At 39.4% G+C, this 23,489-nt stretch overlaps 1 protein-coding gene across 5 annotated transcripts in view; it reads right to left on the bottom strand.

Moving 5' to 3' along the window:
• The window catches only part of Golim4 (golgi integral membrane protein 4), a 76,499-nt gene that overhangs the window by 29,590 nt on the left and 23,420 nt on the right, over window positions 1-23,489 (bottom strand). For all 5 annotated transcript variants that reach the window (XM_015494292.2, XM_015494288.2, XM_048814355.1 and 2 more), the window contains exons 2-5: window positions 6,023-6,097; window positions 4,709-4,758; window positions 3,062-3,115; window positions 986-1,136 (exon numbers count right to left, since the gene is read on the bottom strand). In XM_015494292.2, the coding sequence (XP_015349778.1) occupies window positions 986-1,136; window positions 3,062-3,115; window positions 4,709-4,758; window positions 6,023-6,097 (330 nt within the window). The remainder of the gene's footprint in view (window positions 1-985; window positions 1,137-3,061; window positions 3,116-4,708; window positions 4,759-6,022; window positions 6,098-23,489) is intronic.

The raw sequence follows: 23,489 nt of genomic DNA, 5'->3' as shown, positions 1-23,489 counted from the left end.
GGGGGGGGGGGGAGGGATATTTATAGACAAAATAAAAGTATAGAGAGGCCATATGTGCCCATCACCCAGCTTTCCTCCATGAATCTTAGTAAATGTGGCCTACTTCTCACACATGAGCTTTTGGGGGATACTTCATCTAAACCATACCACTTGTTTGCATAGTACAAAAGATTATAGCCTTATTCAGATTTCACAACTGGTTTTGCATGTACCAAGTATCTTTTAAAACCACTATTCACACTCCAAACTTACTTATCGATAATGCATTGGACTGCAGAATGCACTTGTTTCCTGAACTCATTCATACTCAAAGAAGTAATGCCTTTTGTTCCCTATTACTATGAAAACATCTGCCCCTGGTGTTAGTGAAGTGAATGCGCTGTCTGCTGATCACTATTCTACCTGCTCACACCATACCCTACCAGGTGTATACATTTATGGTCATCCTTATTTAACAGATAAGGACAATGAAGTCTTTGGTGATAACACAACTTGCCCATTATCACATTAGTCTTTGAAAAAGCCCAGGTTCACAGCAGTCTGCAACTAGAGACTGAATTTTTTGTAGCTCCTCTCAGTTGTCAACCAGAGGTCTCCCTGCAAACCCTGGGGAGTTTTGGAACTGTATGGAACAATTTTTGATCATGATAGTAACTAAGGAACACAGAAGACATGTAGCAGGTAGGGAATCTAAGATGCTAAATGTTTCAAAACACACATTCAGAGAACTGTCTTGCCCAAATTGGCCATATGCCCCATTGAAATAGAATAGAATAGGCTGAGTCATTTATTTTGCTTCCCTATACAAATCCATTAAGATAAATACAAAAAGTTACAAAGAAGCAAGTAGCTGGTAAAGGCACACAAGATACATGGAAATCAATCACCACACAAAAACAAACAAGATGAAAATGTATTATTCTACAGAAACATTCACATGACTACTTATTTACATATCATCTGGCTAATTTGATTTTCAAAATACCTTTTAGCTTAGAAAGTTCTTGTTCCTTTTCTTCCTGAAGTTGCAAGTATTTCTGCTTGTGGTCATTGAATGTTCTACTGAAGTCTTCTCCTTGTTTACGATGTTCCTCTTCCAAGTCACTGTGCTGTTTCTTCAGCTCCTCATGTTGACTCTGCAAGACAAAAACTTGAGCAGAGATATACATTCTCTAAATCATATAACACCCTTTTTTTCTTTTCTTTCTTTTTTTTATCATGGTACTGGGGACTGAACCTGGGACACCTGAACATGATGGAGATACATCCCCTTCCCTTTTTAAGACAGGGTCTTGCTACATTGCCCAGGCTGGTCTTGAACTTGTGATCCTCCCCAGTCCCTGGAGTTACAGGCATGCACCACCACACCTAGCATAACAACCCATTGCCTGACTTTTTCTTGGATGAAGTAGGAAGAAATGCAGACATTGGCTTTGTTTTCCTCAGCTTGGTGTTCCTTTGTGCAGCAATCCCCCATTTCCCCCATATTTCAAATGAATAGTTTAGATCAAGGCCAAAAATAATTTTTCCCTTAATTTTTAGCATCATTGGGAACAACAAGAAGTTAGCATGAAAGATGGAAAAGAGAAGGATTTAGAGAAAGTCTGAGGGACTCAAATTACTGTGGAAATGAAATAAAGCTAATTACCCTCCACAAATATTATAACTTTCTTCTTTTCAATCTGTTAATTTCCCAGCAACACCCAATTCTCCCTCAGTATTCATGGAGGATTGGGTCCAGGACACCCCTTGGATGGCAAAAGCCACAGACACTCAAGTCTCTTAATAGCACAGTATCTGTGTATAACCTCTGCAGAGCTCCCCCAACCCATATTTTAAATCATCTCTAGATTGCTTATTATATACTTAATACAAGGTAAATGCTATTTAAATCACTATTATATTGCTAAGGGAATAATGCTAAGGCCAACAGTTGTATGTGTTCATTACAGATTCAATTTTCCCCAAATATTCCAGAAACATGCAGGCTGGTTAAATACATGGATGCAGAACCCATAGATACACAGGGCCAAATTTCTCTTCTTTGGTTTTCAGCCTTTCAAGTAAATCAGTTTAATAAAGAGAAAAAATAAACAAATCACACTCTTTTCCTTTTTCAGGAGGTAATAAGTCAATAGAATTGATTTCTATTTACCTTATTTTTATTATAACCCAATATGAAATCATAGTTCAGTTAAATGCCACAGCCTCCAAATGATTATTGTGAAATGACAGTCAACTTTAAGTTGTGTACTACACTCATGACAATGGGAAAGGTTCTGGTTTCAATAAAAAGCCTGTGCCCTACTGATATGGGGAAAAGAAAACACAAAACAAAGAGCTGGCGGGACGGAGTGGATGGCAGGATTTGTCCACGCCCTGTGGAATGACGTGATGCTCATCTCTTCTAGCTTGACAGAAACAATGAGTTTTTTCCTTTGGTCTTCCTGATCCACAGTAATGAATTTTACCCGAGGACCAAGGAAGGAAAATGTTTAAATAGTAAACTATGTTCCTGTGGTAGGTAAAAGTACATTTATTAAATATTGGTAACACAAAGGAAACATTTTAAGAGTTCTACAGTCTCCAGTCTGTCTTAGATAAAAGAAAATGCCTGAGGAAAATGACTGAGAAATTAAATAAACAATTTTAACAATAAAAACAGCAAAATAGGACTGGAGTTGTGGCTCAGTGTTACAGTGCTTACCTCGCATGCGTGAGGCACTGGGTTCGATCCCCAGCACCTCGTAAAAATAAATAAATAAAATAAAGGTTGTGTCCATCTACAACTAAAAAAATATTTTAAAAAACCCAGCAAAATAGGAAATGAGGGGACCAAAGAGCCTGTTGTAAAAGAAATCAGGTGATACATCAAACATGTTCTTCGTGAATAGTATGTTGGGATACTACAACTATATGTAATTTTTAACTAAATATGGCTTTAACATACTATAACACAACCAACCCTCTGTAAACTTTCTTTAATCACTTTAAAGATCATTGATCCAAATATTAACTAATCCTTTCATTTATTCATGAAGAACAACTTTAAATTACTCACTTTCAACATCTGATGTTGGACATTCAATGCACTGTATCTGCTATTGGAATCTTGCTGTAAATTGGAAAAAAAAAAGTCAACAAAAGGAAACTAATCTGGTTCTCTTGCTAAAGACAGCTTCAAGGTCCTAATAAAAGATTTTCATTTATTTCACATGTATAAGATAAAACGTATTCTATGCTTGAAACCTGATGTCTCTAGGGCTACCTCTCTACTTAACAGCAGAAATAAAATTTTTATATTCTCATAGGTTTGCTAGATTTTAGAGAAGAAAATGTGGGACACTGAATCATAAAATGAAAGGATGACAGGGCCCTTAAAGAGATAATTGAGCTCTGCCTCTCATAGTCTGAAGAACCAAGCAAGGCCCAGACACAGGGAGGAACTGGTGAGACACATGGTCACTGCACATGGCTAATACCTTGCGCTGGGTGCTGCAGGCAAGGGGGGAAAGGGGACATGTCAACTGCACCCCAGGTCTCACAAGCTCAGCATGACTTAAGGGAGGGAAGAGAACAGATACGTTCCTTCTCTCATTTTTGGTGGGTAAGAAACTCAACATAGATGGATTTTACCACAGAATGGGAAATGGAGATAGGCCAAGGACCAGGCCCAGGGCAAATGCTTCATTAAGCAGTAGAGTCAGGGCCAGAACCTGAGCTTAAGCCTGTGGCTCATCTGCATGTTCAGGTCCATGTTTCAGGGGCGCAGCTCTGGGGTCCAATGGAGCATCTGCATGTAGGGGCCTCACACACTGCCACCATCCTGGGCAGCCACATCTAGTCAGTATACAAAAGACACCTGGAATGTTCCCTCCCTTCACTATTATGATTTACCTATACCCAACACACCCCTGCTTTTCTCCATCACCAACACAAGTATATTTTTAAGTATGTTTTTTCTTATGCTCACAGCTTCTAAAATAAGCTACATTTTTGCTTTATCATTTTATTTCACTGCTTTATGACTTTAACTTATAAAGAAAATCACATTACAAAATGTAGAATAGATTGCACATGGTCTTGGCTAAGGTTTTAAAATCAAGTAAGAATTGAAAGCTGAAGGCCTCCTAGGCAATTCAAAGAACTGACTCTTCTCAGTTTTAATACCCCCAAACACTAGCGTTTTATTCAACTAAGGCTTGTATATTTTTCTTGGAGTAAGAGAATGACTTGCTTTTCTCTAGTAAATTTGGACTTTACCAATATTTTTAAATGCCAATATCATTCCTTCCTTCCTTTATTCATTGCACAATTGTGTTTAAATGCCAACTCTAGGCCAGGTCTTGTGTTAGATTACACTTGCAAAACCTAAGCAAAGCATGACATCCTATAACAAGAGACCCAATAAACAAATAAATGAGTGAATAAAAATAATCTTCTCTGCATTGTTAAACATTGAAGCTATTCTCAGTTTACCACTATCATCAATAATGTGATAAGTAAAGGTAAATTTAAAAAAAACATATTTTAAGAACTTCCTCTTAGAGTTTTTTGGATAGTAAAAGAAAAAAAAATTCTGTCAATCCTACAATCCTAGTGATCAACAGAATGAAATATTTTGCAATTGTATTTCTCTTTCCTTCAAGTTTCATGAAAACAAATTAAGGGAAGAAAAAACAAAAGCAAGCAAACAAAAAACACTTACCCTTCCTTTATTTAGTGTTTCTTGTGCTTCTAATTTATAAACAAGGAAATCTAGGAGACAAAATGGAGAAAATAGAGTATAAACTCATTCACTGTGGAACTGTAAAACATCTAGAAGAATAAAGGCAAACCACTCAGACTTGCAAAAATGTTTTAGGTTTAAATCAATCTACTTGATGATTTATATACTTTATACTACCCTCTGAATGCTTTAGAAAATTTTGAAGAAAACATTACAGTCTTCTTCCTTACCTTGTAGTTGTAAATCCTGCATCAACAAAATTCACATTAAAACCAATTGATTAAAAGTGCACTTAGAATCTCTCTGTGGTTAATTTGTTTTGAAATTGAGGGGGGAAATACTTGCACATCTGAAGACAAGGGTGATTTATGGCTACCCTCTAGATGGCATACTAAAATTCTTCAAGCCCTAAAAAGAGAAATCAAGCCATCCAAGCCATCTTTAGTGCTCTGAAAACTTTATTATCCACTAGATGGCTCTATAAAATCACTCTGCATTTGAAGACAAGAAGACTCAATCCTCTCAGAGCACTGTAATGATGTTAACTTCTGTTCTTCACATAGGCCCAACTGAAAGGTCAGCCAAGCTCCCAACCAATTCAAACCTCCCCGCTCGCCTTTCTACCCTACCAAGGGTTCAGACAGAATACTGACTCTGTTTTCAAGATTTATCACAAAACATGAATAACTAAAAATAAGACTGTACTTTAACTTCAAGCCATGAGCTGGATGAGGGCTGTGCATTATAGGAAAATCCTAACAAAAATCAACAGCATTGCCTAAAACCTGCATACAACGTTACTTTTTCAAACCGAACCAATCAGCTGTGCCAATAAAGGGTTTCAGGGATTAAAAAAGAAATATTTAATTCAAAAGATAGCAGATAGTGTGATCGATTCATTGTATTATACATGGGTATCTGTATGTCTCTCAAAAGTGTCATCTACTGAATAAGGCTTGCTGTCCCCCACCATCTGGGACAGAAGTTCCAGGTGTTGGTAATATATATATGTAACATTCAGATAAAAAGTCATTTACTTCTGAAATAATACACATAACCAATACATAAACTACCTTGAGGTGGCACAAACAAAACAAAATATTCCAAATGTAATCTCAAGCAGGAATAGCTGCACAATGCTTAGCATATCTCTTTCTCTGACTATCTAGAACACCGATTTCAAGTTGATTTGAAAAATATTTCAGCCAAAAAATAAATAAAAGTCATAATCAAGCCCATGATGCTTTAAAATTGTACGAAAAGTACAGAAGACACATGGCACAATTTACTTACCCTCCTTTGCTTTCTTATGTTCAAGTCTTTCCTTTTGCAAGGATTTCTCTAATCTTGATCTATGTTCGTACACAACTGCAAAGAGAAGAGTTAAAAGTTTTTCTTCAAAGAATTAGAAATTCTACAATAATAATGACATCTGTTCAAAACAGGAAGAAAACAGTGTAGGGCCCTTACACAATTATAATAAAAACAAATGCATTATACGTTCTATTTTCTTGATAAGGGATAAACATGTTAAGATACATAATTATTGGCTGACTCCCAGACAGTGTCCCCTTTTCTAGAGTAAATACTCTGATACATCTGCTTTCTTTGCCAGAAACTGTTTCTTCCCCTGTCTTCAAATGCAGGTTATCTCTGTGAGGTTCACTATCTCTTTCTGGCCAACAATGTCCACCTTCTTACCCTCAACCACCACCTGCAGATCAGCTGTCCCCACATTTTTATTTCCTGCTCTCACCTGTGTTAGCCACTATATTTCCACCCAGATCTCTCCTCAGTACTACAAAACCAACATGATCTTCATCTGAGCAGAGACTGCCTGGACCAACCTTGTCAGGAAACCTTGGCAGCACGCCACTGGGGTGAAAGAGAAGGTGCAATCCCACCCTGGCCTAAGTCAAGGCAAACAGGTAAGAGAAGCACAGAGCTGGAGCAGGGAGGGACTCTCCAAAGAACCCATAAAAGAGCCCACAAAAGAATGAGTCAGGTCTACCAGCTGCCAAGGCCCAAAGAAGTCAATGGCAACAGAGGTCAGTTCTGTAAGACCCTCTGTCCTCTCCGCCCACCCATCTACTCTGCAGAGGCCAGGGATGCCGGTGAGCACAGGCAGTGTGTTGGGGGAACCAGGGAGAAACTGAACCCAGCTCTCTTCCCTGCTGCAGGCTTCATGACTGCAGGAAGCAGAAGCTGCGAGAGAGGGAAAAGCCCAACTTTGAATGAACCAAGTGTTTTTAATGACACGGGACCAGACAGAAAAACTGCCAAACGGACACTGTGTGGGTATAAGCCACTGAATGTTATGTTTTGTTTTTTCGAATCTGAGAAAAGCAGAAGCAGCAGCTAAGTCTGTCTTAGGCTTCACCCATGAACAGAAAACTTGGCGGCCTGAGTGGTTGGAACAGGCAATGAGGGGACATGGGGAGAGGATGGATTACATTTCTGATGTACCCTTTGGATCCTGTTTGTTCAGCATTGTGTAAGCATGATCTCATTCCCTGGCATGTGAGGCCAAACCCGTTACTCCATTCTTTTACCAGACCCGAGCTCCATGGCATTCCATGATTTCACCATCAATCACCAGCTGACAGGTATGATACACACAACTTCCCCAATGCTACTGGCTGCTGCCAAAGTCATCATGGTCCCAGCAATTCGCCTCCCCAGCCCTACTCTCCGCTTGTGCTGCTAAAGGGATTCTCCTGCCCTTTTCCCTCGATCTCAGCTGCCATTTTCCAGCAACTGCCACTCTTTTTCCACCACAGCCACCATCTCCTGGATCCTCCACCTTCTCCCACACTGCATCTCGTCCTGTCGTCCCACATAAGCCTCCCTTTCCTGGGGTTCCACATGCAGCTGTCACAGACCCTGTGCCTACTAGCACCCCTGCTAACATCTCTGCCAAAACACCTGGGACTCCTGTGACCACACAAACTGGCCTGATGCAGTCTCCTGATGGCATGGATCCTCAGCCAATCACCAAAATAAGCCCTGCCCCATTTCCGTCCTTTACCAGGCTGCCTATTTGATTCACAAGACATCCTTTTCCCTCATTATTACTACAAAGGGATTGAATACAACCCCACATGTATGGGGTCCCTACCTGAACTAAAATTCCAGTGTTGGGAAACCACATTGTTTCAAACATGTATATGTGTGGTCCTGGGTCAATTCCAAAAGCCTGTTGAAATCCAAAGATTTCCTGGATTGCTACTAATATCCTCATCTTGAATGATTTGGTGGATAAACAGACAAAGGATAAAGATTAACACTATACAGGTTCAGTAAGCCAAGCCCTAAACTGTGCGCTCATTCCACGACAGGGAACATAGGGGGAATTAAATACTAAATTAAAATACTATCATGATACAACAGAGGCAAGAATAGGCTGCTACAGAAACACCTAAGCTGCCCAGCTGGGCACAAAAACACTGAGTCTCTCCTAATCCACTGGCCAAAGGTCTTATGGTCTGGGTAGAAGGCTGTAGGAACATAAGCATGAAGGTGAAAAGGGAATCTGAAGCCAAGCACTGAGGCACACCCATGTAAGTCCAGCTACTGGGAGGCTGAGGCAGGAATGTCAGAAGTTCAAGACCAACCCGGGCAACTTAGCAAGACCTTATCTCAAAATAAATAAAAAAGGACTGGGGATGTTGATCAGTGTTAGAGCAGTTGCCTAGTATGTGCCAGGACCTGAGTTCTAGTCCCAGTTCTGGAAAGAAAAAAGGAAAGAAAAGGGAATCTGGGTATAGTAGGTGACATTACAGACTGGACTTCAGCAAGCATGTGCTTCATTTTTAAAGGAAAGAACAGGCAAGATCTTGCTGAAACAGCTGAAGCAGAAGCAATGGGTCCCAAGTCTAGGGGATTCTGAATGGAGGGTCACCCATTAAGGGGGAAACAGCCCCAGCACAGCAATACCATGATGATGGCGATGATGATAAAGAGCAGGACAGTCAAGAGGCATATGTGAGGGCTGGGGTGCTCATCACCCACCCCCAGCAACCTCGGGTTCTAAATGTTAAACATTATTATGGAAAGCTAAGGATAGAGAAAAAACTGAATTTAAAATCTGGTGAAGTTATTTACTTAGTAAAATAAGGCAGCAAAGTGTGTTTCCAGGGAACCAGGTAGTGACGATTTTTGACTGAGGAAGCAGACAACTCATCAGTGTGATTTCATCCTCAAAGAGAATAGAGTCCACCAGATTGGATGAAGCAGAGAGGGAGCACGGGGGATTCAGGTGGAGTGTGCTGCAGAGAGGTAGGAGATGGCGTTTCAGTCTGTATTCTCTTCCCTGGAATTCAGTCAAAAAGATAATGTGCAACCTAGGTCCGAAGGACCCATTTATCAAGTTGAACCATACAACTGTCTCTGACAGTCTCATTCTCAATGGGAATTTACACATTCAACATATTAGCAGCAGTGTGGCTGGAGAGCCAGGAGACTCTAGGATACTTACTTAAAAACTGTCATAAATAACTCACATAAAGCCTGTGCAATGCCCCCCCACCCCCCATGGAGGCATGTTTGGGCACTCTGGTAAAGATTCAAAGATCCTGGGAAATCTGAAACACATGCATGACTACACAGTCACATCACTAATTATAAGGTCTAAGGCCAGACAAATGTGATTTTTGCAAATATGGTAGGAAAAAAAAAGATGTGGTAAACAGGAATGAAGAATATATGAAGAAACCATGAGGTAATTGCACTATTAATAATGTCTCGCTCAGAACTGGCCAAGCCATTATTTCAGCAGCAGCTTCTGGTCCTGATGTAATATAACTTAAGAAGTCAGACTTGGCTTGAGGGTTGGAGGATACCACACTGCAGGAAGAGGAAAGAGCAGAGCAGCAAAGAGTGATGGAAATGTGGAGACGCACTGTTCTTCATCACTCTCAGGAGAAAGAGAAATAGAAAAAGAGGCCTTAAACTATAAGCTGAGGAAGGCACATTAGGTAAAGGGCAGCAGAGTGGAAACCAACCCCGGGTTAAAAAGTCTAGAAAGAAGGGGGAAGCGGAGCACAGAGGGGAGAGGCAGGTGGTAATGTAATGGCTAAGAGCACAGACCTGTGCCTGAGTTCAAATCCCAGATTCATTTTTTATGGGGTGAGCTGCTGAATTTCTTAGCATCCGAGTTTCCTTTTAGGGTCTATAGGGATAATAACATTACCTGTTTCTTCAAATGCATACCAGAGTTAAATAAGTGAATATGCAGGAAGTCCTCAACTTCTGATTCTTTGACCTCATAATGGTACAAAGCAATATACACTTAGTGCAGACAGTACTTTGAATTTTTATTTATACAGTGACTGGTGATAGGTGACTGAACATTCTCTTGCAATGCTGGGCAGAGGTGGAAAGCGGCAGCTCAGCCAGCCAAGTAACTGAACAACCCACACTCTGCAGTGTACCCTGCTGCCAATTTATGAATTTCAGAAGGTTAGCTATATGAAATGCCTTTTCAACTTATAATACTTTCAACTTATTAGTTTATCAGGACATAACCCTATCATACATGGGGGAACACTCATATATTAAGTGCACAGAACACTGCCTGACACACAGTGAACAATATAAAATGCTGAAGTTTTTTAACCTATCTATTGGCTTAAAAGTGCAAGAGAATGCAGGTCACAATGGTACTCTGGAGGCTGGGGCAGGACAATTCCAAGTTTGAGGCCAGCCTCAGCAACTCAGCAAGGCCCTCAGCAACACAAACCCTGTCTCAAAATAAAAAAATAAAAAGGGATGGGGATGTAGTTCAATGGTAGGGGTCCCCTGGGTTAAATCTTGGGTACCAAAAAAAAAAAAAGAAAAGAAAAAAATGTACAAGAGAAGGAATCAAACGATCTCTCATAAGTCCTTCCCATCTTATATTTAAAGTTTAATAAAAAACAAAGAACACACACATATTACCATATATACACTGACTTGAATGGCAATAATATGGTTCTGTTTTCTTTTACTTACAAAAATTCCCCTGTAAATAGAGAAGCAAATAAACATCCCCATAGCTCATTAAGCCTGTAAGCCTTTTTTTTTTTTTTAAATAAAAACTGGAGAGTAAAACAGACCAAATAGAATCTTTGTGTCCTTATAGTACTTCTAGAAAATTTCACTATTTAAACACACACGCTCACACGCACACCCTTAATTTCTTTTACTAACATTTTTCAGGCTTTTAGAGTGGCAATTTATCTAGCTAGGTTTACTGTTGCACTTAGAAGGAGGATTGCTAATCAATCCTTGTCACCGATCTCTGTTTTTCTATTTATACTATGGAGTCAAGGGCATCAGTCAAGATGAACTAATGCTGCTAGATACTCTACAACAAAAAAAAATGGTATATAATGAGTAGTCTCACAGCACCGAACGAGCCTAAGGAAAAATAAGTATAAAAACAATGGCTCAATCTCAGTGTTCAAGTTATTTAATGCAAAGTTAGACTGCAACAGGAATAGGATCTGAAACACAAGCATTCATAAGAAAAATATGAAAATCCATAATACTCATTTCCTCCCCTGCTTACTGAAAAATGAATATAATTTTTTCCATGCAGTGAAGAATGGAAAGAGGTTTTATTTCCTCTTAAAAAACACTCAGGAGTTTTAAAAACATGCCAGCTTCCTGCAGCAATTTTCCATTTTAGCTCTGACTTCCATCTGAAAGCCACAAAAGAAATTAGCTGTATATATTCACTTGCGGGCAAAATAGGCATTTATGCCAGTTCAGAGCAAAGTGCTCCAATTCAGAATTAGAAAGTGACATTCCAAAATTAGGCAGAAATCACTGCTAAGTCCCTTAACACCTGAAGCCAAGGGACCGCAATGTTTCTTTGGCGGCAGCGACAACCCATGGAACTTTGCTTTCAGTTCAGACTACAATCTGATGTTTTTATCTTTACAAAGCAAACAAGTGACCCAGGCTTGGCATCAAAGTCACATCAAGATCTGGAAGCAACTTTATCATCTCTGTGTGATCAAAGTTAAAACAAACCCATCTGTGCTTTGGAGAACTCTGGCTGAGGAAAGTACCAGAGCAAGAAGGATGACCCCTCCCTTCCAAACTAAAAAGAAAAAAATAAAAAAGGCACATAAAGGAAATCAATCCACACAGTTCCCAGAACCCAGCGTTTTAGGTTTTGGAGGTTTATTAGGCCTAAAGGCCTAGATATTTGTTATGGTCTTTAAGAAAAACTTTGGGTTATGGTTCTGGTAGCCGGAAGTGGGGTGGAAGCCAGGCACAGCCCCCCCCCCCCATAGAACAGTGTGCTGGTGATTCAACATGAAGACAACACAACAGATACATTTTTTCCATCTATCTTTTCTTCCTTTCATAATTTTACTTCAAGTCTAAGAAAGAAGACAGGAGATCGCCTTAGAAAAAAAATAAAACAAATAAATAAAAGAAAAAAGGAAGCAGACAAGTATTGCCATTTCAAGGCTCATCCTAGGTTCTTCCTGCAGCCCCCGGCGGTAGGGAAGGAAGGGGATCCTAAGGCACAGCCTGCTCTGCACCCTCTTCATGGCTCACTGTGGTCCTTCACAGATGACTCCAAACTTTATTAAGTCCAGCTTTTACTTCTCACTCAGTCCTGTCTCACAATGCTATGCTCTGGATCTGGAATGTACCCTAAAGGTTATGTGAAAGGCTTAGTTCCCAGGGTGGTGCTACTTGGAGGTGGTGGAACCACTAGAAGGCAAGGCCTACCAAGAGCTTCTTAGGTCATTGGTGATATGTCTTCAAAGAAGTTTTTGGGACCCCACCCACCACCCCTTTCCTTTTTTTTATGCTGTTCTCTATCTCATGTTGTAAGCAATTTTCTTCTGCCATGCACTGCCACCACAATGGGCTGCCCTGTCACATTCCCAAAAAAATGGAACCAAAGAATGGATTATGAATGGGAACCTCCAAGACTGTGAACCAAAATAAACCTTTTTTTTTTAACAAGTTAATTACCTCAAGTACTTTGTTGTAGTGACAGAAAGTTAACTGACACACACAACCTTTCCAATCTCTTTCACAATTTATAGCTGAATTCAATTATTAACAACACTTCATGTTCAAAGCCAGGATGGGGCAACCCCTCCCAATTCATATGCTGAGTGAAACCAAAAGCCTTCACAAGGCTTTACCCACTGTTCATCCTGTTCTGGCTCCACAGCCTCCTTACTCCCTGAACATGCCAGAAATCACTGCCCATACTGCCTTTTCCTTGGGTTTCCACTATGTCTTCTCCAGGTATCTAAAAGACTAGATTCCTCACTTCTGTCAAATTTTTACTAAAAAGACATCTTCCTGCTAAGGACCACCTCTCCAATATTGCAACCTGCCTCCCACCTTCAAAATTTCCAATCTCTTTTCCTACTTAATTTTTCTAACACTGATTACTATCTACTACATATTTTGCTTATTTGTTGTATGCTTATCCCACTAGAAAAGAAGCTTGAGACTGAAACAAAAGCTTCTCATTTGCTCAATTTCATTTTGATACCCCTGGTGCACTACTAGATCACAGGCATTCTATAGATGTTGGATGGATGAATGAATGAGAGAGAGAATAAATGAACAAACTACCAGCCTTGTAGCCTGGGACTGGCTGACTCCTTTTCTTCTCCTTTGTATGTCAGGTCCCCATTACTGCATCAGTCCCCATCCCTCAGTTCTTAATAGCTAATGGTATTCAATAATATTTATTCAATGAACAAATGTATTTTGAAGACTATTTGTTCTTTCCTTCCTGTGTCTGCCATCATTTATACCCCAGCATTCCTAACTGAATTCCTACACTGTCTGGCTCATTAGTACTCATACATCCCAGAGAACAGACAGATAACAAAATAGAGATTAAATATAAATTCATCTGTTGATGTATAGGCTCATAAGATTAGCATTACTTAAATCACAGCCCTGAAATATAGATGCTTTCAGAATGTTGAAAGAAAAAAAAAAAGAACAGTCTGATTAGATACTTCTCTACTGCATGGCAACTGCAGTATTTTTTTTTTTAAACTGCACAATAAATTTCCTATAATAGTTCACACAAATGTCTATTTTTAAGTTTGCTAATGCATACAGTCTATGAACTAGTTTAAGGGGAAATTTTAACCATGATTTGAATTGGTGCTTAACTGCCTCTTCTATTTTAAATAAAAATATACTTGGGCTTTTCCCCCATGCACTCTCTAATTGAGATTCGGATTTTTCCAGCAAGGGCTGTACTAGCTGACTTAGGATATATTTGTTGCACTAGTTTTCTTTCTGGCATTCTTTCAAGTGTTGAGCCACTAATAATCATTCTGATTTTCAGACACAATCTATTCACTCTGGGGAAAGGATTCTTCTCTCAACAGCACAGAGCTACTGTATTACAGCCCAACATGTTCCAGACACCCTGGGAAACACCAAGGTGTAGGAGTTACTCTTACAAAGGCTTACAATCAATCAATTTAAGTTGTCAGAAGAGGCTAAGACAGGTAAGACAGAAGATGATTATAGAGATCACCAAAGGTTAGGCAGGCTGGGACGAAGCAATGGTTGGCTGAGCCAGCACATTTTACTAACTGAATCTGTTAGAGTGCTGAGGGGAAAATATGCTCCTGTCCCATGACAATGCTTCACTCTAGAAAGCAAAGCTATATACTTCAAGTCGTGCAGGACTGCATAGGTATATACAGGTTAGGAAGGCAGGGATACAGAGTAATAACAGCCAGTTATTCTAAGGTTAGATATTATCAATAGACCTGTGTGGCAGAGGTCAGATTTTATCTGAAGAGCCTATAGTATTTCAGGAACGAATGCAGGAGAGAAAGGAGAGGAAATGGAGAGGGGGAAGAGACAGAAGGAAGTTTCCTGGTCCCACAGACTGACACAAGGGTGTGTTAAGAATACCCTTAGGATGAGCTAAATATGCAAAGGCACACTATCTTTACAATGCATCTATGAATTTATGCATATATTCTTCAAAACTGATATGCTTGAATCAAACAAAAAAGGACATTTAATTTTCATTAGTCATCTGATATTCCTCCCCCCATGGAAACCTACTTCTAAGAATACTTTAAGAAATGCTAGCAAGGAGGGAACATCCTAAAATTTAGTGCTCAAGTATCAACACTTAAATGATTTTTCTGTTGTATTGCAGAGAACACCCACATGAAGGTCAGGATGAACCTGGCTACCCCTGGCTTTTCCATCAAATCAATGCAGCAGTAAACAAGCATTCCCACCTTCATCGCCTTCATCACCTTCAATTTCAAGTTTTTACTTCAACATGTGAAAACGGGCAACACATCTTGGAAAAGGTTTTCATAAAATTCTGGCTTATAAAGAGATACTATTTAAGGTCTTTTATCTCTATTACATCCTGAATATTTCATTTAACAAATCAAATATTTAAGTGAGCACTCAGTATGTCCGGGCATTAAAAAAAAAAGCAGTTTTTGAGGAGTTTATATACTGACAGAGAGATACAGATGATAACGAATAAACAACAAATAATATATAAGAATGTAATTGGTGCCACGGGTAGTGGGGGAGAAAAAAATATAAAAGACACAGAAGGAGACGGGAGGTATGGAGAGGGTGAACCAGGTTTCATTTTTAAATAGATGGCGAGGGCAGGTCTCACTGAAGAGACATTTGAGCCAAACCTGAAAAAGTGAAGCAGCTGGTTTCACAGGCAGCGAGGAGACAAGTGCTCCAGGGAGAGGGAGCAGCCCACACAGAGGCCCTACAGCACCAGCATTCCTGGGATGTTCCAAGAGAAGCAGTGAGGTCAGTGGGGTCAGTGTGCCTGGGGCAGAGCCACCTTCCAAAGCACAGGGTGAAGGAGGGGAAAGGGCAGGTATCTGTGGGTCTTGCGGGCCTTGTGATGACTTGGGCTCTGACTTGCAGAGAAATGGAGAACTCTTGCAGAGTCCTGAGCAGAAATGCAATGCTGACTTCACAGTGATCAGTTCGACTGAATGGGTCCAAGGTGCTAACAGGGAAAGTAATTAGGAGGGGCCCTCTACAAGGGTCCAGCCTGAGGAAAGGTCGCAGCAGGACCAGAGGGGAGGTGATGACAAGCTCAGGTTCTACATGGGCGCTGAAGAGCAGTTCACTGAGCATTCTCAGCTGACAAGGAGAAGGTTGCTGGTACCACAGGTTTGTGAGGAAGATCAGGAATAAGAACTTATTTATTATTCAGTGATGAACTCAGTCTGGAAATGTCAAGTTAGACTCCCAGAGAAACGATGACTCTAGAGGAAGGACGGGAAAATCTAGACAGCGGAGAAAATGTGTAAGAGCACCAAGACTAAAACAAAATTCTTCAGACCTTCCTGAAGATGAGTATAATCTGCAGTATCTGCTGAAATCATAAGCTCCTGGGCCTCAACCCAAATCAACTGCATCCAAATTTCCAGAAAGAAGGCCCAGCACTCTTGAGTGTTTAGCAAGTGTGCTGCACCCACTGCTGTGGACATTTACAGGGGAATTCTGCCAACACTGGAGTCAGCACAGAGTTTACCACAGAGCTGACAGGAAGGTGGTGACACAGTCAGGGGCAGAACCAATGAGTTGGTGCTAAAAATGACTTAACTGGATCTATGTGATTATAAAAAAGAGCTCTAAGTGTGTAGAAGACAGAGCAGAGAATCTAAGAGAGAACACAGTTTCACAAAATAATTAGGAGGTTGCCACAATGCAAAAGATAAAATAAAAATAAGCCCAAAGGAAGGTTAAATTTCCTTTTGCCCAAATATAAGAAGATCTTCAGTTTTGCCAACATGCCAATGACACACTCTTGTAAAAATGTTGATTTTTTTTTTCTAAACGGAATATACAAAACTTTAGGGAAGTGAAAAAAAAAAGTGGGACAAAGAAGATGAACAGGCATATTTTAATAAATGTTTTTTAAAAGATATTTTAATGGCCATCAAATGTATGAAAGTTTCAATTAGTCATCAGAGAAATGCCAACTGCAATCGCAGTGCAATACCACTATTTTCTCATCAAAATATAAAAGTGACAGAAAACAAACTGAGAGCAAGAACGTGCAGGAGGAAGCTCATGCCTTGCTGACGAATGTAAACTGTTCTCACCATTACAGAAAACTGTTTGCAAGTGTTTTTCAGAGCTGCTGAGGGCACACCTTGACTCATAAATCCCACTCCCAGGCATCTACTCAACCGAACACTTGACATTGATTCACCAAAAGTCACATAGGAGAGTTTTAATATCAGCAGTGTTTACAACAGTCCCCAACTGGAACCACCCCAAGTACCTATCACAGTATAATGAATCCGTTGAAGCTGTTAAAAACCTGAAACACCACCCAGCCAGGTGAACAAATGCACTGTAACCACCTAGATGAATCCCACCAACGAAACCTCAAGGAGAAAAGCCAGACAGCAGAGTGCGACTTACTCAAGGATTCTATTTATGAAAAGTTAGAAAACAAGCAAACCTCATTTATGGTGACAGAAGACAAGCTACTGTTTATGCTGTGCATGTGGCGGAGGCCCAGGCAATGACGGGAAGACAGCAAGAGGGAACATTTTGGGGCAGTGGTGGTGTTTTGATTCTTGGTGTGAGCACTGGCTATGCTGTCTGCCTTGTAAAAACTCACTGAGCTGTATGCTGCTGATTTATGTACTTCTATGAATGTATGATTTGATAATTTGCCAAAAATTCAAGAGATTTATGATATAGCTACCTCTATATAAAGTCACGGCATTTGTTATTTTTAGTTACATAAATAAAATTATCTGTGAAATGTAATATAAAACACATTTAGATAGGTCCCTTTTTTCTATATATCTTTTAAAAACAATTTATTAAATTCTTCATATGGTTAAAATCTATGTACACATCAACTTAAGTTATTTTTTTTCCTTCTTTGACCATTTTCTAGAGCACACTTCTCTATGCTTGAGATAAGGCATTTGGGGGACTTCTGCCTGATGATGTGATGAAAACCAGGATGATTGCCATTTCCATTTGTTCCATGGGGGCATATTCATGCTTTTTCTATCACCAGCTCCTGAATGTATTGATTTTGTTTTTTGTTTGCTTGTTGTTGTAAAAAGCCTTGCTTACAAAGACATTTTGCATTTGCAATTGTGAGGACACAATCTTGGGAATAAATACCCACATTATTTTAAACAATACTGCAGTCTTTAAAAAAAGATTTTGTCAGGTGCCTTCCAGAAATATCTAACCACATTAAACAAGGTCATTTTGGGCTAATGTGTCTTCCTCACACAGTGCTCTGCTGTTTGAAATAAAGCAGTGAAGAAAGCAGCCAGCAATAGCGGAGGCTTTGTACTGATTCCAGTATGAGATGCCTTCTTTTTTGAGGGGGGATTTTGCAAAGAGAAAGGAAACTCACTTGTTATGTGCACATATACAGTAATCATTGACAGAGGAAGGGGAATGAACAGGAGCAAAATATGTTTAGGATACTGATTTAAAACACAAAAGTGACTGATTCAAAGTACACTACAAAAACAGATTCAAGGATGGGTGAAATGTGGACCAAAGATCAAGGAAGATGAGGAGAAAGTACATCATTCGTTCCATTTTAGATGTGTTTCATGTTGAATGGGAATATCAAGGTAGCACAGAGGAGCATGGACACTAATCTAAGTAATGTGCAGGCTACTGGCAGCTGAAAGGCCACTATGAGGAAGGTCTATGTTCCCCACCACTAACATGACTAAAACCAACACCGGACCCCCTGGAGTATATCCCTGTTTCCTCCACAGCCACCTAAAACATCCTGGCATCCGATGTCGATGTCCACCACTACCAGCTGCTCAACTGCTTCCGTTTACCACTGAGGAATCTTAGAACTGAGTTATAAGAAACTATAAAAAGTTTTCACTGGGGAGACAAAATTGACAGTATATATCTAAAAACCTGCTTCACCAGCTTGACTGGGATTCTCAGTGAAAATCCTGTATTCTCATTTTTGGCAACTTGAAGCTCTCCTTTAGGACAACAATCTAAAAATTTGCAGACTTCAAAAAAAAAAGTTTTAGGTTCACAACAAAATTGAAATAAAAGGTCAGAGATTTCCTTATGCCACCCTTCCCATTTAATTTTTTCCTTTTCTCATATTTGCTACAGAAAATGAATACTTTCCTGAGGGTTTAAAAACACATGTGGCCCTGAACATGAGTATCTTCTGCCCTAAGATACTGGGTACTGCTACATGAGGGGAAGGGGATGGGCACTTCATTATTTATTTTATTTTTTAATATTTTTTTAGTTGTAGACAAAAACAATATCTTCATTTATTTATTTTTTTTATGTGGTACTGAAGATCAAACCCAGTGCCTCATGCATGTGAGGCAAGCGCTTAACCACTGAGCTACAACCCCAGCCCTGGGGTGGGCATTTTAATCAGTAATCACTGCACAGCGTGTAAAAGCCCTTAACAGTTGAAGCTGAGATCACCAGGTGCGACCCTCCAGGTCAAACTGAAGAGTTACTCCTCCTTCATTCTTTAGGAGAGGACACAGTATTTAAAGAAGATGTGGGTTTTAGAGTGGATAGTGGGAGACCTTTGATGAGGACGGGAGGATGTGGAAGGTTTTATAAAAAAAGGCTTTTCTGGTGGGCAGGTCTGTCCTGCATCATGTGAAGAGTCAACTGAGTTGGTAAAGGCAAGACCTCAGAGGCCTCCCTGGGCTGATGATATCCATCCTCTTCTTCCCTAGGAACCTCAGTACCTCTTATCTATAGTCCTTTTTTTTTTTTTTTTTTTTCTTGGTACTGGGGATTGAACCCAGGGTCACTCAACCACTAAGCCACACCCCCAGTCCTATTTTGTATTTTATTTTCAGACAGGGGCTCACTGAGTTGCTTAGTGCCTCAGTTTTGCTGAGGCTGGCTTTGAACTCGCCATCCTCTTGTCTCAGCCTCCCAAGCCACGGGATTATAGGCATGTGCCACCGCACCCAGCAGTCCATAGTCTCTTTAAAATGTTTATGTATACATCTGTCATTCCCACTGCATTGTGGGATTACTTATGAGAAAACTGACCTCTTTTTAAACCTGTGTCCTAGCCTTGAGTCTGGTACAACACCAGTACAAGCTGTTCCTTAAATGACTGATTTTTGCAAACCAAAGAATAAATGCATCTAACGCAGAAAGTTGTGACGTTACCACTGTAGTCTTTCTATCAAATGTTATTTCACAAAAAATACATGAATATAAATATTTACATGAAAAATGTAAATGGTTACATTTGAAGCAAGACTGCTAAGAGGCCAGTTTTAAGAAACTTTAATTTCAATACAGCTGATTTGTACCATTATAAGCACAGGAATTCACTGGCAACCTCTAAAGTTTTTATATGAAAGGTAGAAAATATATCTACATTTAACAAAGCATATTGAGAGTTTTGGAAGCACAGTAAAAAAAATCAATCAATAGCCAGGCTCTATGGAGAGGGAGAGAACCAGATGCTAAAAGCAAGAAAAAATATTTGATATCAGCATTCTGATTAGACTTTGAATTTTTCTATTCCACCCCCTGCCATAATCAGAATTCAGATAAAATCTACTGAAAATAACTTAAATGAGACTGGGATAAATTAGCTTGGGAGGAAAAAAAAAAGATAAAGGAAAAATAAACAGAAAAACAAACAGAAGCAGATAATGCCAAGAGATAACTTAATGAGGATTTTATAGTAGTTTGAGGAAAATAATGCTAGCCAGAGCCAAGATTCCTCAGCAACTATCTGACTGACAAATCCGGTTCTCTCCCCTGAGTCAGAATCTTCACGTTTTTGATTCCTCAGCAGTAGAATGAAGTAGCTGAAGAGCTGAGTCATCAAGATCCTACCCATGTGAAAATTCTGTGATTTTAAAGATGCACATTTATAGTAAAGGGAAAATATACAGAGGGTCCTCGACTTCAACACCTCCACTTGCAGTTGTTCAACTTCATAACTGTATGGAAGTGTTGTATGTTTAGCAGAAACCATACTTTGAATGTTTCATTTTGATTTTTTTCCTCAGGATAGAAATAAGCCGTACAATACTCTCTGGGGGCAGAGAGCTGAAGCACCCAGGCAGCCATGGGATCAGAGGAGAAGCAACTGGTCTTTAAGCGTGCTGTTGTGCTAAGCCAGGATGGTGCATAGGTTAGGTGCACTTAATGCATTTCCAACTTGGCTGTGAGTCAAGTCAATTTCAACTCATGGTGAGTTTACTGGGATACAACCCCACAGTGAGTCGAGAAGCATCTACAGTAGTATCAGCAATATATGATTCATTTCAAATTGCTTTTGAATACTCTGAATGACTTAAATTTGAATAAGAAAGAAAAAGATTCAGTTTAGCAGAATGCTGGTAAAGGCTCTAATTTTTAAGGAAAAGGATTTTACAAAAGACGACTCTGTCACTTAAAATTTTCAATGACTTGAAAACTATTACATGTGAACTAAGACCCTATAACATGCTTAAGTTGTCCAATAGAGGGGCTCTCCTTTTCTATATGTATGATTGACAAATGCAATCACATTATCTTATTCTGACATTGAATGAACAATAATAGCAGCAGGTGCATACAAACACAACTGCTCTGACTACAAGAGGATCTAAAGTGTGAGGCTGCTTAGATTTCCCCCATTTTATGTATGAGTTTCTATTTAATCCTCCAATAAAAACTTTTATATGTCCTGGGAGATAACCAAGTATGTGTGGGGACCACCTTGGCTCAGGTAGGAGAATGTTAGGTTCCTCCACGGAATACACAGGGCTCTGCACACATCTGCTTATGTGTTTCTGCAGGCCACCTGTCATGGTGAAATGGGCCAGGGGTTAGAAGCCCAGAAATTGATTTAATTTTTAATCTGAAGAGTATTTAATGCCTCAGACTTCATTTAGCAAATGATTTACAAACAAGGTCTCTTCATTCTTTAATATTCTCTGGTTCTCCAATCTGGTTTAGTAGGCAAGGACATACAATCAGAATTATGAAATGACCTGGATAAATGTTTAAGATCTGAGAGCCTAAGAATGGTGTGTGTTCAAAAAGAACACTGTCCTAACAGAAAAGAGAACCCAGTGAGGATTTAAAAAAAAAAAAAAAAAAGACAAGGACACAAGAAACAACATCTTTTGGGCTGAAAGGCTAAAACTGGAGCTGATGGGCTTATGGCCCTTTTTCTTCTGCAAAGTATCTGAAAATGATTAAAATTGTTTTGACAGCTGCAAGTAATTTGGAGGTAGGTGAAAACAGGAAGTTCAAGCACAGAATAACCTCAGTAGTTCCAGATTGTACCAATTCAATAGCTGATATTCATTATTATACTATATATTCATTTTCAAGCACTAAGAGTTAAACTAATTATAATCATAGTACTTAAACCAAGACTCATTAGCATACTAGACATTTCACCTTCATGTTATTTTCCCATTGAAAAAATGTAAATTAGAATTTCTCAGGAAGAACAGTCATTCCATTAAATATCAGGGTTCTATCCTTTATCACCTTGTAGAGAAACCTGTCACTAAGAGGTTAAATGTACTTGAGAATGAGTGTTTTTGAGGAAAAGAAGCCCTTTAAAATACACTTTAGTAGCAATCATGATAAACGATGCTTTTATGGTCCTTTACAGGTTATATACCAAGAGGTTTTATATCCAATTCATATATAATCTGTGGGTGAACAAGTAAGGTACTAATTAGAAATTACTCTGTCTAGTCATCAGGGATAGAGTGACCTTTCTTTCACCAATAGCTCATCTTTTGTGTACAGTACTGAAAAATGCATTTAATTAAAATGCATTATATATTTTGGTGATGTAGTATGGTCTGTAGTATGATCTTTCATTGTTCTGAATCCTGAAGAGTTACTTCATAAGGAAAGGAAACTACTTAATATGGTAATTTTGTGTCATTCATGAATCTGTGAGAAAGAAAAGAGACTATTATCTTCTAATTTACCTTCACATGTTCATGCAACATATGCTCCCCTTCAAATCTGCATGAATACAAGGAAGTAAGAGAATTAGGGTAATTTTTAGTTAATATTCATGCTTCATTCTTCTTCTTTTTTTTTTGTACCGGGATTGAACTCAGGGGTACTTGACCACTGAGCCACATCCCAGCCCTATTTTGTATTTTATTTAGAAACAGGGTCTCTCGGAGTTGCTTAATGCCTTGCTTTTGCTGAGGCTGGCTTTGAACTTGCAATCCTCCTGCCTCAGCTTCCCTAGCCTCTGGGATTACACGCATGTACCCACCATGCCCAGCAATGCTTCATTCTTTCATCTTTATTTTAGATTCTTGAGAACATACTAAGAAAAATTTTGGTGGATCTTTGACCATGTCAAAATTTTGACATGGTCAAAGATCCACCATTAAAAGATCCAGTATTAATCCATTCATGAGGGTTGAGCCCTCATGGTCTAATCATTCCCTCATGAATGGATTAATACTGATTATAAAAGAGCTTGAGGCTTTCAGTTCAATCTCTTCCTTCCACACTCTGGTAAGTTCTCTCACTCTCTCACATTCTCGCCCTTCTGTCTTCCACCATGGGACAAAGCAGCAAAGGGGTCCACACTAGAAGTGAGCCTTTCAACCCTGGAGTTCCCAGATCCAGAACAGAAATAAATTTGTGTTCTTTACAAATTCTCCACTTTCATGAACCCTGTCATAGCAGCACAAAACATATGAAAGACACCTTCTGATTTGAAAGTAGTTGCTAAAATACTGACTGAACTCAGTAAATCATA

This window comes from Marmota marmota, unplaced genomic scaffold (genome assembly GCF_001458135.2).
Source record: "Marmota marmota marmota unplaced genomic scaffold, marMar, whole genome shotgun sequence".
NCBI classification, from domain to species: domain Eukaryota; kingdom Metazoa; phylum Chordata; class Mammalia; order Rodentia; family Sciuridae; genus Marmota; species Marmota marmota.
This window is presented reverse-complemented; position numbering and strand designations above follow the sequence as displayed.